Source organism: Neltuma alba, unplaced genomic scaffold (assembly GCF_004799145.2).
Source record: "Neltuma alba isolate B1F8T4 unplaced genomic scaffold, ASM479914v2 tig00003988_pilon, whole genome shotgun sequence".
Lineage (NCBI taxonomy): Eukaryota > Viridiplantae > Streptophyta > Magnoliopsida > Fabales > Fabaceae > Neltuma > Neltuma alba.
This window is the reverse complement of record NW_021633509.1, coordinates 684,283-702,060: the sequence shown is the minus strand read 5'-3', so window position 1 is coordinate 702,060 and position 17,778 is coordinate 684,283. Positions and strand designations below refer to the sequence as shown.

The following is a 17,778-nucleotide window of genomic DNA, read 5'->3' as shown; positions in this document are numbered from 1 at the left end:
TGTGTTGGCTTCATCCTTCACATTCCATTCTTTATTGATGGATGTTGTGAGTGGCACGCTCAGCATATTTGCCTTCGTGTCCACACCAGCATTATATAAAATTACATGTGCTAGAAACTGAAAGGTAGTCAAATATAAAAGGATCAGATTAGAACACTCACTCAAAAAGTTGAAGACAATATTGTATTTATTTCTCATTCTAATCCGATATAGGATCGTTCGTCGAAACTCAGTCCCCACACCTCCGCTCCGGTCACCAAAGCCCACATGAAAGTTGCATTCATTAGGGACCTGCGCGGTACAAGAAAAATAGAGGAGGAAAAAAAACAGAGAGAATTTTAATGAGCTCAACAGAGTTAAAAAACTTTTAATTAAATTTTTTTCCGCTTTTTATCAAAATTTCATAGCTGCACTTTTTAATTTTTTAAATTTAACTTATTAAAATTTTTTTCTCCACCTCAATTTTCTTGTACCAAAAATATTGGCTAAAAGACGACTCGAACCACCTTTCCGGCCAGCGACCCGAAGGTTGCATTCATCGAGTCAATGTCCAGACACTTATCTGCCAACTCTCAGTCCATAAAATGGAACGCATATGCTTTAGTTTGTTTCGATTGGATGAAAGCGTTGTTTGTTTGTTTCTTTTTTTCTCCTCCGGGCCAAAAATTAGGAAGAGAGAGAATGAGTTGTTGGCTTTTTCCCATGGCCATTAGATCACTAGCTATAAATCTTGACCCACGCAATCCTTGTCCTCAGTTTCTATTGGTTGAGAGTGTGCTTCTTGGCCGCGATTTACAAGTTATTCTCCCTTTAATCTTGGCTCCACATTTTTTTGAACACTTTATGGGGTCTTACTCAATGCACAAGAAAAATCTGTTACTCCGTCCCCCTTTTACAACCTTTGAAATAAATCATACGGATAAAAAAATTAGTTAAAATTAGTTAAAGATAATAAGTGAGTAAAAATTGAAAGTTTTTTCTTCAAAATATCATTATTTATGGGAAAGAGAGTATAAAAAAATAAAAATTATTATAATAAAGAAAACCATAAAAAAGAGAGAATATGTGATGGAGAAAGATTATACTAAAATATAATCTTCAAAACATTTGTTGTCTAGAAAATGATGTTTTGAAAAATAAAAAATAAATATGTTAACTATTAAAAAAAATAATGTATTAACTATTAAAATAAGTCTTTAATAAGGGCAAAATAAGAAATTTGCTACAAAAATCTAAAATAACTTACAAATGTTAATTATATTAGGGGATAAGGAGAGAATGATGGCTGCTGCTTATATAAAAAGACAGAGGGATTATAACCTTCATCCTTTCTTAAAAAATAAGGACTAAATACGCAATTAAGGTTGGATCAACGGTCAAATAAAAATATAAAATACTAGCTGCAATATTTAATATAAAACCCGGTTGATTTATTTGAGGAGATTAAAGAAGTTAATAAATTAACTTAAAATATTTATATTTATTATTTTTTTCTGAACTAATTTTTTATAATTTAATGATATACGTAAGTATTTTAGATTAATACTTATAAATTAATGTATCATTTAGATATTTTTAATTAATATATAAATTAATATCATGTAATATATACTGTAATTAACTAATTTAGTAGCTTTTTTAATTTTTCTAAATTAATTAAATGAGTTTTATAATAATAAACAAACCTATGTAGTATTGGATTACTCCCGTCTCAAGTTATGGCAAATCGTGATTTTCAAAAGTTATGAGTAAGGAAGGGTAATTTTGAAAAATATGCATCACATTTCAGAAAAATAACCGTATGCTAAGAAAAATAGAGGCTAATGGCTAGGACCAGATTTACGGCTTAATTGAGGCATAACTGAGAAAAATTACCTCAAAATTTTTTTAAATAATTATTAAAATTAAAGGATGATTAGTCAAACTCAATTGCAAAAAATTATAAGGAGGACTCATAAAATTAGAAAAGAAGAAAAATTATTTTCAAATTAATATGAATTTATAAGAATATTTTCATGCCATAGAAATGGAAATTTTAGCTAATTGAATATTTTATATGGTTTTACCCAAAAATAGGGCGATTTTTGAAAAATAAAGCAACATATTTAGAGATCCAATTTCAGGTTAAAAAAAAAAAAAGGCTATTCACTTCCTAAAAAATGTGAGTTCTTTATAGTTTCACAGTGATCATATGGCCAAATAATCTCCCAAATGCATTTGGAGAAGATTAATAAGATATTAATTGAGGAGTAAAAGTTTGTTAAAATAAGTTGTTGTGAAGAAGGAAACTCCATGAGTTTCTAAAAGTACAAAGGGGGCATGAGCTTACGCATGGAGGGAAGGAAGAAGAAAGGGAGAATTAGAAAGAAGAGCCAATAACAAGTGATATTTATAAAAGAGGACCATGAAAATTAAATTATTTAAAAGGACCAAATATTTAAATATGAATTTAAAAATACCATATTGTCCCTATTCAAACTTCCTACACTTTCTCCTATATTTCCTCATATATTTTATTTTTAAAACTAATACGAATTAATAACTAAATTAAACCTAATTTCTTAAACAGTTTACGTTTACAATCTATGTAAAAATCAATCAAAAAAATATGCAAAATTTTTTCAGTCAAGTAAAAATTAAAATTTTATTTTCTTTATAAAAAATAAAATTTTATTTTTAAAATTATCACAAATTTTAATTGAAAATAAAAGTTATATAATTTTTAGATTATTATATAATTTGTTATATACACATACTAAAAAATTCAAAGAAAATTTGTATAATTTATTTTTTATTTTATAAAAATTTATATAAGATTTAGAAATAAAAAATTTATGTAATGTTAAGAAGTTTAAAGAATTCAGATATCTATTATAATTGTATGCAAAATTTGTAACCACAATTATCTTTATGAGAGAATACTCAATTGTAATAAAAAAAATATTGTCAATACAAAATTTCAATCAATACCATAATAAATCACAATATAAACAATTGATAATAAGGTTTTTATTTTATTGTTTGTGTGGAGAATGATGCTTTTTTAATATCTTAATCTACTAATTACTAGAATATTAGGTAAAAATTTAGCGTATTTAAAATTAGTTTTTTTAAAAAGAATTATTTGCTAGGGATATATCCCTTTGTTGTAATTCTTTTAAGTGAAGTACAATTCCTTTTATTTTTGTTAATTTTTTGTATTTATATTTTATTTATATTAATATATTATGTAATTAGGTGACCTTTGTTAAATGATTTTGAGGAGGGGTCCTATAAAATTATAATAGATTGTTTGAATTCTTTAAATGTTTTATCATTATATGAATTTTTTATTTTAAATATGATATAAATTTCTTATAAAATAAAAATAAATTCTACAAATTTTTTGAATTTTTAGAATTGTGTATATAATATACTACATAATAATCTAAATTTTAGTAAAATTATATAAATGTTATTTTCAATTAAAATCAGTGTTGGTTTGAAAAATAAAATTTTAAATTTTTATCAAAAAATAAAAATTTAATTTTTACGTCACTGAAGGGTGTTTGCATTTTTTTAATTGATTTTTATACAAGTTGTAAATTTTCAGAGAAATCAGGTTTAATTTAGTGAAATTTATTAATTCATATTAGTTTAAAAATAAAATGTAGGGGAGAATATAGGAGAAAATGTAGGTTTGGATATGCACAATATAATATTTTTAAATTTATATTTGAATATTTAGTCCTTTTAAATAATTTTAATCTTTGTGATTCTCTCCTATAAATATCATTCCCCGTCGGTCCCTCTCTAATTCTCCCAAGAAGAAATTGTGGCCATTGCACGGAAGTCATCAAAATAATCATTTTTGAAACGAGGTGCGTCAAGCCTTATTATAGGGTCACTTATCTATAAGTTGTTTAGCCATTCAAGCATAATCCTAATAAGCATGGAGGAAGGGAAGAAAAATTACTCTACGAGTCATTAAAATAATCATTTTTAAAAGTAGTTGTGTCACACCGTAATCTAAATCCATTTATAGAGCTGTTTAGTTATTTACTCTTAGATCACATGAACTATATATAATTTTTTTCTGTAGTGAAGGACAATTTTATTCTAATAAAAAGGTAAAAAGATATATAAGTACATATTGGACTTCATCAACTAGAAAACCATGCTGAAGAACATAAAAGTCCTAGACATTAAAATTATTAAGGGAAAATCATAAAAATTGCAAAATCACAAATTGGGACCAGTTTCAACACTTTCATAGGTTTTGATAACAATTACATTGCAAATGACAACACATTTTTGACAAAATATGTTATTTGCAATTTCGTAATTTTCGTGGTCTTTTTTGTGATTTTTCCCAACATAAACAACAAGAAGGAAGACAGAACCATGACTCAAGAAAAACCAAACTTATCATCAATGAAAGTAAAACCTTTGACAATTGGAGGGATAAAAGAATACAACAACTAGTTCCAACATCATCATCAGGACATAAGTAGGTAGTACATCTTTTGAACAATCTTCATACTGCACCCACATTCTGAGAAAACCATCCAGAAGGAGTTGATGATGAACAATATATAATTGATGTATCATACAAAAATCACATGGAAGAATCACATAATTTTAGATAAACATCATGAAACTAAAACCGTGTAAGCATAACGGGGTGGTCAGAAGGGAAGCTACTTCTAGAAGTGTAGCCACTTCCATCTGAGTCGATTTCGCTTCTTGCAGCATCAACTTTACCAACTGCTCGGTCAACAACATCACTCCCTCCATAGAACAAAATAATAATGATCCTAATAAATAAGCCTGCAATTTGACGAAACACGGGACGCCGATTTCTAAGGGGAAAGAATTCCAAAACACAAACGAATATGATGAAGAAAATGGAAATGAAGCCATTGACACTGATAAAATCTGCAAGCAAGGTGTTCTTGCTCACAATCAAACGTATAGCAGCAAGAAACGCAACGGGCATTGCTATAAGAGCTACATAAACAAAGATCTTAGCAAGTCCATATACTCCTGCAAAACGAAGATCACCCAGTGGAACCCATAGAAGAATCACAGAACCGATGGTGGAACTGTACATAGCAATAGCGTTGAAAGCCATGAATATTTTGAACAGTGTTTGATCGGCCAAAAGTGCCAAGCCCCTTTGTTTTGGGATTGGACCATCTGATGAGTAAAACCCACCTGGTACTGTGAAACCAGCCGTAAATGTCACTATGGCTATGAGTATGGTCACAAGTATGAGTGTGTTGGCTGCGTCCTTCACATTCCATTCTTTATTGGTGGATGTTATACATTGTATGGCCAGCATATTTGCCTTCAAGGACACACCAACATTTTCTAAAATCGCATCTGCTAGAAACTGCAAGTTAATTAAATCAAGAGTTAATATAATTTTTGGTCCTTGAAATTTTGGTTTATTTTGGTTTTTGTCCCTCAAATTTCAAATTCACAGTTTTAGTTCTTGAAATTTAATCTATTTTAAAATTTTAGTCCCTAGAGGTGTAACAGTGTTGAAATATACTAACATGCCATAAATACTGTTAAAGTGGTGATATGAACTCACCAGATGACACCTAACTGGATTTTGTATGGATGTGGATAGTAGAAGGAGAAGAAAAAGTAAGTCCTCAAAATATAACTGTTTAGTCCCTTCTTTTTTTAATTCTCATTGTTTGTTTTAAGAGCTATTCACTACACTGCATTTTAGAACTTATCTCCCTTTATATAATCATTCTCTGTGTTGCATTTTGAGAACGTATTCTTTGTTTTTTTTATCTATTTCCAAACAAGTCTAGTTAAGTGCTATTTGGTGAGTCAATATCATTACTTTTAATGTTATTTATGAAACTTTAGTGTATTTTAACATTGTCATACTTCCAGGGACTAACATTTTAAAATAGACTCAATTTCAAGAACTAAAATCACGGGTTTAAATTTTGAGAGAACAAAAACCAAAATAGACCCAAATTTCAGTGATCAAAGATCATATTAACCCCTTAGATCAACAACAAGGATGTGTTTAATTACTTATAAAACAAGATTATATTCTAGAATTAAAAACTATGTAAAAGCCATGAAAATAGACTGTGTGGTTGATACATATTATTCGAATCATACCTCTTGACATGTCATTGGATGTTTACACTTCATCCTCACAACATCTCGAGCTGTGAAACCTTCGTTACTCATAATGTTCACATCAAACATTTTGTGTTGTGACAGAAGGAGTAGAGTCCAAAGACGCAATCCTCTTGAAGCCAAATGTAAGGGAGTATTTCCATTTACATCCCTCTCATTGACGATGTCATGATGAATCTTTGGGTGCTTTAGCAGATGTCTTAACATATTAGTTTGTCCCTTCATTGCTGCAATGTGAAGAACGTTCTGACCTTTATGATGCAACCAAAGTCCAGCATTAGGCCACCTTATTTGAAGAAAACTTTGACCACTTCTAAACTTCCCTTTTTGCAGGCTAGGTGAATTGGAAGATCGCCATCTGAGTTTCGTTGAAAAGCAATCTTTCGAGAACTTTGCAACATTAAAAAAACTCCATCCACGTAACCAGCATATGCTGTATAATGAAGGGGAGTGTTCTTTTTCTCATCTCTTTGATACAATAGCTCTTTTCTTGCATCAACTGTTGTCATCAATAGATCTTCACGGAAAAAAAATCAAACACATATTAGGGAAAAGTAGGTGTGTTCATGAGACAGGATGAAACAGACAATTCCATCCTAGTCCTGTCTGATAATTAGGACAGGACGGCTTTTCCATCCCATGTGCCATTCTGTCCCAATCGAGATGGGACATAATTGGGTACAGGACAAGAATGTCCCATCTTTTTTTTTTTTTTGCATTTTTTTCCAGTTTAAAAACTAACTATACAATAAGTATAAGAACTTATAATAAAAACTATAGGAAGAAAATAGGAAAAAAAAAACAAAGAAAACAATGGCAAAGAAAAAGTGTTGTAATCTTGAGAATAAAAAATAAACAAACTTAAAATGTTCACTGCAAACAATATCATGTAACACACATAAAACAACTTATAAACAAATAAAAAAATAACAATTGATAAATATAATTACCAAAATGCTATTACAATGATAAATAAAATAAATTTATAACAATTAAAAACAAAGATAATATATTGGGATGGGACTGGCACGGGACATCCCATCCTGTTCCAAAAAAATTTTGTCCTCTTCCGCTTTCGTCTCAAAATGTCTGGAATGGAGACAAGACATTGAGATAGGACACAGTTGAATGTCCTTGGGAAAAAGTGAAACAAACATGAAATTAACTACTTCACGAGTATGCTTACAGGTATCTCTTTCTGATATAGTAGCATGAAGTGGAGAGTCGCCATTTGAAATATCCTTGCCTGAGGGTATTGGAATGTCCAAGAGAGAACAAAGAACATCCCTAACGCTTGTTAGGGCTGCTAAATACATTGGCGATTTACAGCCATAAGCGTAGTTCCATGTGGTAAGATTACTTTGCTTATGTGCCGATAGAAGGAAACGAACCACAGAAGAATTCTTGCTCAAAACAGCTTCGCGCAAAGCTGTCATCCCATAATTGTTGCGTAACATTATAAACTCTGCTTTATCCATAGATACAGCCTCCTCCTCCTCATCATCATCAGAAGTCAACATGAAATGTTTTTCCATGGCGAGAATGTTCTTGATTCCGACAAGATTCTTAGCTCTTGCTGCAACATGAAGCGGAGTATCGCCTTTCATATTTGTCTGGTACAAAAGCTTAGGATAGTGAAAAGTAATAAGCCTTAAAACTTGTTTGCTCCCATGTTGGGCTGCAACATGAAGCAACGAATCACATGTGGTAGTGACATGATCGAAAATGGTGGCCAAGCCAACCTTATTTTCTTCACATAATTGCTCTAGTACATAAACAAATCTATCTGCATCTGCATTTTCATCAGACGCCACCTCGTACAACTCGAAACACATAACATGCCCCTTGTTGGCATGAAATGGAATATCATCCTCAATCGATGAACTGAGCTGCCTTTTCATCAGTTCATGCATCTTCTCGTTGCCAGGAAACTGTACATAGTCGGACTGACGCTTGGTCTCTACCCTCTGCTCTGAAATATCCCCCATCATTTGGTTGGGCATCGATCCGTCAGTGGCCACAACTAAGGTTATTTCACCAGAACTTGAATCGCCCATTGCAGCTAGCTGGCTAACAGCTTCAATCAAATGCAACCCAAAGTGTTATTTCACCAGAACCCATTTAATTATGAAATTGGATCATCCTTCAATTTTAATCCTTACCGTTCACAGTACTATTCACTCGTCATTGTACTCCCGTCATTATTGCATGCAATAATAATGCATATGCAGGGCAATAATGTATATATGGAACTATATGATCGGTCATCATCAAGGTAATTACTGAAGATGTACTGAAATTTTAAAACCCCATCAGAACTGGTACTGCCACTGGCGCGGAAATGCACAAATTTTCTTTGCCCTTTTTTTTTTGGGAATAAAAGAAATGCGCAACATCAATAATGGGTTGACTTGATATACATTAAAAATTGCCAAATATCTGAAGTAAATAAATGTATTCTACTTGCTACTCAAATTTGTCCATTTTTGTGCTAAAATAGACATCGTTGTTGTAAATAAATGTTCACTTAGAGTTTTGGCAGCGGCTTCTTTAAACACTTGAATTTTTCTTCCAAGTTCTCTGCCTTCATCACCTTCCATTAATATTTTCACAATTCTTGCAACTTCCTTTCTCGTTACAATCCCATTCTTATTCTCATCACCTTTCGGCCTCACTGCAACCTTAAATTGCTCAGTTAGCATCAAAGCATTCATCCTCTACTCTGCAAATAATGGCCACACGATCATTGGCTTGCCATAGACGATAGCCTCAAGTGTTGAGTTCCAACCATAATGGGTCAAGAATCCACCAGTAGTTTCATGTTTCAAGAACTTCAATTTGTGGGGCCCATGATGGGACCAAAAGGCCTTGACTTTTGGTTCTCTCTCGAAACCCTTTGGGCAAGTAGTTGAGTGGGTCCTCCTCTTGTGCACTTAGATAAGCCTGTAGAGATATGATATGATTTGATATGTAAATATTATGTAATTATGATTAGGATTTGATAGGATATGATATTATCATAATGGGCCATTAATGCAGAGGCTCCTCTCACTTGTATATATATGTGTATATTCTGATCAATGAAATACAAGAGAATTATTTTCCATCTTATTCTATTTCCTACATGGTATCAGAGCGTGGGAATTTTCTCTCTAGGTGTTAATTTTCTCTCTAAGTGTCCGTACAGTCCGTACACCTGCACTGTTCATCGACTTTCCGGCGGCGTCCGTACAGTCCGTGCGCTCTGCACTGTTCACTCGGCGTCCGTACAGTCCGTACGGTTTATTACTTTCTGGCGTTCTGTTTCGTTTCTGGCGCATCTCCGGCACGCTGTTTGTGCAATTCAGTTGTGTTTGCAGCTCCTTGTGTAGCTGTTGGCCTTTTCACTGCCTTGGTATTCATTAGGTAATTCAGGTATCGTGCTTTGTGTTCCTGTGTAACACTCTTTCGCATTCCCTTTGGTTAGTGCACTTCATCTATGGCGGAAGTTAAATCTGTCTCGGAGCTTGTCCCAACTATTACTAAAATTACTGATCACAAGTTGACTTGGGTAAATTATTTGGATTGGAGTAAAACCATTCGCCTCTATCTGCGGAGCATTGAGAAGGAAGACCATCTGACTGATGATCCTCCAACAACTGATTCCAAAAAGACCTGGTTGCGGGATGATGCACGGCTATTTTTCCAGATCCGTAATTCCATTGACAGTGAGATTATTCCCTCTATTAATCACTGTGAATTGGTTAAGGAACTAATGGATTATTTAGATTTTTTGTATTCAGGAAAAGGAAATATCTCTCGTGTTTACGAGGTCTGCAAAGCTTTCTATCGTTCTGAAAAACAGGATCGTCCTCTCAAAGCCTACTTTATGGACTTTAAAAGGATGTATGAAGAACTGAATGTGTTAATGCCTCTTACTGCTGATTTGAAGGTTCAGCATAAGCAACGGGAGCAAATGGCTATTATGAGCTTTCTTACTGGTCTCCCACCTGAGTACGACACAGTTCGGTCTCAAATCTTATCCGGATCTGAAATTTCTGACCTTCAAGATGTGTTTTCCAGAGTAATGAGAGCTGAGAATCTCTTGCCACCAGCTGCTAGTATTCCTACAAGTGCCTTGCTCAGTAAGGGCACCTATGAGACTCGTAATCCTATTGATAACCGCGGGGGGCCTACCCGTGGTGGTTCGAAGCAAGGGGGAGCCCCTTCTGACTCCAGTGGGGTAGTGTGTTATTACTGCAAAGAACCGGGGCATACAAAACGCACATGTCGAAAACTTCAGAATAAACAGCAACGGAATAACTCTGCCCACGTGGCTACACAAGCCAGTGACACAGTCACGATTTCTGCTGCTGAGTATGCCCAGTTAAAATCTACTACACCGTCTGTGAGTGCCGCAGCTACAACAGGTAATAATGCTACTGCCCTTGCTTCTTCTTCCTCAAAGTGGATCATAGATTCCGGGGCTACTGATCATATGACAGGTAACAGCCATCTCTTCTCCTCTTATAATGCTTTTGCCAATCCGTCAAGTGTTTCCATCGCTGATGGTTCCCAGTCTCAAGTTCTCGGTTCTGGCACTGTTAATCCCACACCCTCTATCCGTTTGTCATCTGTGCTAAATGTTCCTAAACTTGCTTTTAATCTCCTATCTCCCAGTAAACTCACCGTCAACTAAACTGTTGGGTCTCACTTTTTCCTTCTCATTGCTTGATACAGGATCTTTTGACGAGGCGGATTATTGGTAGAGGTTATGAATCTGGCGGGCACTATATACTGGATGATCGGGTGTCTCATGCGGTAGCTTGCGCTAGTAGTCATTCTCCCTTTGAAGTTCATTGTCGATTGGGTCATTTGTCTTTATCTTCTCTTAAGAAAGTTTATCCTCAATTTCAGCATTTGTCGTCTTTAGATTGTGAGTCATGTCAGTTTGCCAAGCATCATCGTCTTCCTTTAGTGTCTCGTGTCAATAAACGGGTTTCATCCCCTTTTGAGTTAGTCCATTCTGATGTTTGGGGTCCTTGTCCTGTAGAGTCCAAAGCAGGGTTTAAATACTTTGTTACATTTGTTGATGATTATTCCCGAACAACTTGGTTATATTTAATGAAACATCGTTCTGAATTGTTTTCCCATTTTTGTGCCTTTTGTGCTGAGATTAAAACTCAATTTAATGTTTCTATTCGCACCTTACGAAGTGATAATGCTAAAGAATATCTCTCTGCTTCGTTCCAATCTTACATGCTTCAAAATGGTATACTTCATCAGTCGTCTTGTGTCGATACACCAGCTCAAAATGGTGTTGCAGAAAGAAAAAATCGCCACCTACTTGAGGTAGCCCGTGCACTTTTGTTTCAAATGCAGGTTCCTAAACCATTTTGGGCTGACGCGGTCTCCACTGCCTGCTTCCTTATTAACCGAATGCCTTCCTCTGTTCTTGATGGTAACTCTCCTTTTTCTACCCTCTTTCCTTCTAAGCCTTTGTTCCCTATTGCTCCTAAGATATTTGGGTGTGTCTGTTTTGTGCGGGATGTACGGCCATCTATTTCAAAGTTAGACCCAAAGTCTCTTAAATGTGTCTTCCTTGGATACTCTCGGGTCCAAAAAGGTTATCGTTGTTTCTCACCTACTCTCAATCGTTATTTAGTATCTGCAGATGTCACCTTTCAGGAGTCCACACCATATTTCTCGCATTCTTCCCCACCTGCTCCACCTGCGGAGGAGGATGACCTTCTAATATACTCTGTCACCTCACCATCACTGTCGTCGCAAGCACCCGCTCCCGCACTCGTTCAACCCTTTGATCGTGTGTATACACAACGGTCAACGGAGATTACTACCGCCACGCCAGCTTCTATTCCTCCCTGGTCCGCCTCGCCCTCAGATCCTGAGTTGAGCAACACTGAACCTTGTTCTGACCCTAATCCTGAGACACCTCCTGTTCCAGACCCGGATGCCTCTCTTGATCTACCCATTGCCCTTCGCAAAGGTAAACGTACTTGTGCCCATCCTATTTCGTCCTTTGTTTCATATGACCGCTTGTCTCCTGTGTCCAGTTCCTTTGTTGCCTCCCTAGATACTATCTCTGTGCCCAGAACTATTCGTGAAGCCTTGGCCCACTCAGGTTGGCGTGCTGCAATGGAAGAGGAGATGGCGGCCCTTGATCGAGCTGGTACATGGACCCTGGTCGATTTACCGGCGGGTAAAAAGGCCATTGGATGTAAATGGGTGTTAACTCCGAAAACTAAGGCTGACGGCACACTTGACCGCCTTAAGGCTCGCCTTGTGGCTAAAGGTTATGCACAAACCTATGGCATTGACTATTCCGAAACCTTTTCTCCTGTTGCTAAGCTCTCATCTGTCCGTCTGTTCATCTCTCTGGCTGCTACTTATGATTGGGATCTACATCAATTAGACATTAAAAATGCATTCTTACATGGTGATCTTCATGAAGAGGTCTATATGGAGCAACCACCTGGGTTCGTTGCTCAGGGGGAGCATGGGAAAGTATGTCGCCTTAAGAGGTCCTTGTATGGTTTGAAGCAAAGCCCTCGTGCATGGTTTGACCGGTTCAGTACTGTCGTACAGAAATTTGGCATGAGCCAAAGCAAGTGCGATCATTCTGTATTTTATCAAAGAACAGCGGCTGGCATGATTCTCTTGGTGGTATATGTAGATGACATTGTGATCACAGGCAGTAATGGTTCGGGCATCTCGTCCCTCAAGTCCTTTCTTAATTCCCACTTTCAGACGAAGGATCTGGGCTCTCTGACATACTTTCTAGGTATTGAAGTTATGCGAAGCAAGAAGGGCATATTACTGACACAGCGCAAATATGTTCTTGACCTCCTGAAGGAAACTGGAAAGTTGGGAGCAGCACCGACCAAGTTTCCTATGGTTCACAACCCACTCCTTGACGCTGATGGGAGCATACCACTCGATGATTCTCTTGATGATGAGAAACGGATGCTTGAGGCTCAGAAGAGCAAACCATTTGAGAATCCTGAGAGGTACAGGAGAATGATTGGCAAGTTAAACTATCTCACTGTAACTCGTCCGGATATTACTTATCCAGTCAGTGTACTAAGCCAGTTCATGGCATCCCCGACTGTCAGACAGTGGGAAGCCTTGGAGCACGTGTTACATTATTTGAAGGGATGTCCAGGTCGTGGGATATTATACAAAAATCATGGCCATACAGACATTGAGTGCTTCTGTGATGCAGATCATGGTGGATCAAAGGCCACGAGACGGTCTACTACAGGATACTGTGTCTTTGTGGGCGGGAATCTGGTGTCCTGGAAAAGCAAGAAACAAAATGTGGTGTCCAGATCGAGCGCAGAGGCAGAATACCGAGCTATGGCACAGTCTGTATGTGAGATAATCTGGATATATCAGCTATTAAAGGAAGTTGGCCTCAAAACCACTTTGCCAGCAAAGTTGTGGTGTGACAATAAGGCTGCCCTACATATAGCCTCCAATTCTGTGTTCCATGAACGTACCAAACATATTGAGATTGATTGTCATTTTATCAGAGACAAGCTTAAGGAGAACTTCATCTCCACTGGATATGTGCGCTCTAGTGATCAATTAGGCGACCTTCTCACTAAAGCTCTAAATGGGACTCGTGTTGACTATCTGTGTGACAAGTTGGGCATGCTTAACATTTATGCTCCAACTTGAGGGGGAGTGTAGAGATATGATATGATTTGATATGTAAATATTATGTAATTATGATTAGGATTTGATAGGATATGATATTATCATAATGGGCCATTAATGCAGAGGCTCCTCTCACTTGTATATATATGTGTATATTCTGATCAATGAAATACAAGAGAATTATTTTCCATCTTATTCTATTTCCTACAAAGCCGAACTAGCCACTTCATTTGGAGCCCTCAACACCCACAAGAACTTGTGGCCACTCATTTCTAACTCAAAGGCTAGCTCTTCAAGCTGCTCTTGTGATAATGTTCCACCACTTCCAAAAGAGACGTATAGAACTGAGTTTCGCGGCTGATTTTCCAGCCAAGTTAAACACTCTGAACTAGACTCATTCATGTTTGTCGATCTTGTCTGTATAATAGGCCCCACAGCATAAACCAAAGGCCAGTTTTGATTATTTTCTTGTGGAGCTGTTAGTACCTCTTGTTCCAGATCTGCGAAGCTGTTCACTAAGATTCCATTTAGCAAATTAAACGAGCTTTTTTGCATCCATGGAGGACTGTTTTGTAAGCTCCACTCGATCTTTCTTGAAATTGATCTGGGAGATCTTTGCCTTGAAAGCTTATGCAACCTGCAGAAATTTTTAGACGTTAATGCAATCTTCAATTCAACATAAATTTTTTGGCCAAAAAAAAAAATTCAACATAATTTTACAATGCACGCAGAATAAGTATGTGAAACAGATCTCAATTTACATGAAAATGCTTTTAAAAGTATTTTTTGAGTCATTAAAACACATTTTTACTTGCTAATCAAATTTATACATGCTTGTGCTAAAATAGACAGCGTTGTCTAGATGAACCGTCTTCACTTAGGGCTTTAGCAGCAGCATCTTTAAACACTGGAATTTTTGTTTGAAGTTTTCTGCCTTCATCACCTTCCATTAATATTTTCACAACTCTAGCAACTTCCTCTCTCCTTACAATACCATTCTTATTCTCGTAAACTTTCGGTCTTATTGTAACCTTAAATTGCTCAGTTAGCATCACTGCATTCATCCTCTGCTCTGCAAATAATGGCCCCATGATCATTGGCTTGCTACAGACCATAGCCTCGAGCGTTGAGTTCCGACCACAATGAGTCAAGAATCCACCTGTGGATTCATGTTTCAGAACTTCTATCTGTGGGGCCCATGATTGGACCACAAACCCGTGGCCATTGGTTTTCTTTAGAAATCCTTTAGGCAAGTAATCAAGTGGATCATCCTTCCGTGCACTCAAATAACCCGAATTGGCCACTTCACTTGGAGTCCTCAAGACCCACAGGAACTTGTGGCCACTCATCTCTAACTCTAAGGCTAGCTCCTCAAGCTGGTCATTTGACAAAGTTCCACCACTCTCAAAAGAGATATAGAGAACTGGGTTTCGTGACTGATGGCCCAACCCTGTTAACCCTGTTAAACACTCTGAATTCGACTCATTTATGTTTGTCTTTCTTGTCTGTATAATAGGGCCCACGTGATAAACCAAAGGGTGGTTTTGATTACTTTGTTGTAGAGCTGTTACTACCTCTCGTTCCAAATCTACAAAGCTGTTCACTAAGATCCCATCAAGTGAACAGTACTTTTTGCATGCATGAAGGATTGTTTTGTAAGCTTGACTAGATCTTTCTTGAACTGGATCCATAAGATCCTTTCCTTGGAGGCATATGCAACCTGTAGAAATTTAGATGTTAACACAATACTCAATTCAACTTGAAATACCTCCCACCAAATTAAAAAGATGTCTTTTGGTGTGAGAATTCAGCATAAATTTATTTTGCAATCTGGAAGTTTCAAAGGTTGTGACAAGTTTTGGAATCTAGTAGGAACCATCTCGTGATTCTCATCAAGTTCTAGAAAATGGAGGCAGAAAGACAGTAAAGTCGTTGAACAAGGAAATAAAATATATGACTTGAGTTTGAGTTCTTTTGCTACGTCTATTGCATCCATTGAGAAGAAATCAACAACCATCGCCACAAGGTGATGAGTTGCATAATATAATGAACTCAAAGCATGACGAAGAAATGGAAGAGAGAGTGTGACAGTGTTGTAACTTTGTGTTTCTGTGTTTTGAGCTTTGAGGTCTTCCATGTTGATTTGTGGAAGAATAGTAAAGTCTATTTGTGGTGGGATAGATTCGAAGATGGAAATGATAGCTGGAGAAGGAGGACCAAGTGTAGGGATGGAGAAGGCGAGGTGGAAGTGAGGTTGATGAACGGCGAGTCGTTTTGAGAACTCAATAAGTGGATGGAGATGGCTAAAGCCTGGAGCTGGAACCATGGCTATGCAAGGGCTCTTTCCCTCCATTGAGCTCTTTCGAAGTGATTGAATATGGATTTCTTCTGATGCCTTTTTATAGGATCTTTTTAGCTAAATTTTTTGTACATAGAAATATTGATGATGCATATTCAAAGTTTTACCGACCAAACAATGAGAGACAAAATATAAGACCCGCGTAATTATTCATAAGATGTGTCATACTCATAAATCTCTTTCGTTCACTTTACGCGTGTTCCTTGTAATTGATACTCATCCAATCCTTAATATAATATTTGATTAGCTAATTTAGATAGATTAAGGATGTTAGTTAAATTAGTTAGTATGATATCTTATTTTTAAAACACCTTAAGCATCCTTCTAATTTTCTCCCTATCTCTTCTACTTGATTATTGTTAAGAAAATATCAATATAATTTATTTAAGAAAAAATTGATAAAACATATGAAATATGTCTTGCAAATTGGACTCATATCAACCCCACAATTAAGTCCTATAAGGACTGGAGGACTATTATGTTTCATTCGTTTCTATAATTCTTTTGGTGCACTGCAATATATATTGTGATAGCTTGGATGCGAACAAGAGATCAGGAAGATCAAAGATGTTGAGTAGATGGGTATTTTGCCTCGTCAATATGTGTGTGTGTGTGTGTGTGTATTCCACGGTTTATTTTCGAGTGTGCCCCTCTCTCCCCGATTAGGTGTGGTTTTCCTTTATTATCATTTATTTATTCATTTTATCTTCTGCGTGGAAATATTCTAGAATTAGTTAATTCTGTTTTATTAATATTAATTCTAGCACATTTCCATAATCTGTTCCTTAAATTGACGTCTCTACATTGTTAGCTTGCCAATCTTCATATGGAATTGAGTCCTCACATACTCCGAAGAGTCATCAAATAAAGAAAAAGAACACATTTTGTAGGATTTGAATATACAGATGCACAAAATTATTCTGTGAAGAACCTAGCAGGATAACATCACTCACTCATGAAGGAAAAACTAATGTTACCTAAATCTTTTTCATTCATACGCTAAGTTAGAAAGCATCCTCGTAGAAGTTCCTTCTTCACTAATGGCTTTAGCAGCAGTTTCTTTAAGCACTCGAATTCTTGTTTGAAGTTCTCTACCTGCCTCACCTTCCATTACAATCCTCACAACCCTCGAAACTTCCTCTCTCACTACAATCCCATTCTTATAATTCTCATCAACTTTTGGCCTCACTGCAACCTTAAGCTGCTCAACTAACATAACTGCATTCATTCTCTGCTCTGCAAATGGTGGCCACACAATCATTGGCTTGCCATAGACCGTAGCCTCAAGTATGGAGTTCCAACCACAATGTGTCAAGAACCCACCAGTTGACTCATGTCTCAAAACTTCAATTTGTGGGGCCCATGGTGGGACCACAAAGCCTTGACCCTTGCTTCTCTCTAGAAACCCTTTTGGCAAGTACTCAAATGGATTCTCCCTTTTTGCACTTAAATAAGCTGAACTAGGTGACATACTTGGAGCCCTCAAGACCCATAAGAACTTGTGGCCACTCATCTCTAACACCAAGGCTAGTTCATGAAGTTGGTCATGTGAAAGTGTTCCGCCACTAGCAAAAGAGACATATAGAACTGAGTTTTGTGGCTGATTT

The 17,778-nt window shown here is 36.3% G+C and overlaps 3 protein-coding genes across 3 annotated transcripts; all 3 read right to left on the bottom strand.

The window, feature by feature from the left end:
* Nucleotides 1–4,639: 4,639 nt before the first annotated feature.
* Nucleotides 4,640–9,473, bottom strand: LOC114743298 (protein ACCELERATED CELL DEATH 6-like). Its single transcript, XM_028931499.1, has 4 exons — nt 9,350–9,473; nt 7,340–8,230; nt 6,133–6,404; nt 4,640–5,374 (listed from the first exon to the last, which is right to left on the bottom strand). Exons 1-4 carry the CDS (start codon nt 9,471–9,473, stop codon nt 4,640–4,642), a joined length of 2,022 nt encoding a protein of 673 aa, XP_028787332.1.
* A 4,543-nt stretch (nt 9,474–14,016) lies between these two features.
* Nucleotides 14,017–16,138, bottom strand: LOC114743297 (hydroquinone glucosyltransferase-like). The gene is made up of 3 exons (XM_028931498.1): nt 15,913–16,138; nt 14,681–15,532; nt 14,017–14,327 (listed from the first exon to the last, which is right to left on the bottom strand). The coding sequence occupies exons 1-3, from the start codon at nt 16,136–16,138 to the stop codon at nt 14,017–14,019; spliced, it is 1,389 nt and encodes a 462-aa protein (XP_028787331.1).
* Nucleotides 16,139–17,159: 1,021 nt separating this feature from the next.
* LOC114743295 (hydroquinone glucosyltransferase-like) lies at nt 17,160–17,684 on the bottom strand. The gene has a single exon (XM_028931497.1). It carries the CDS (start codon nt 17,682–17,684, stop codon nt 17,160–17,162), a length of 525 nt encoding a protein of 174 aa, XP_028787330.1.
* Nucleotides 17,685–17,778: the final 94 nt, after the last annotated feature.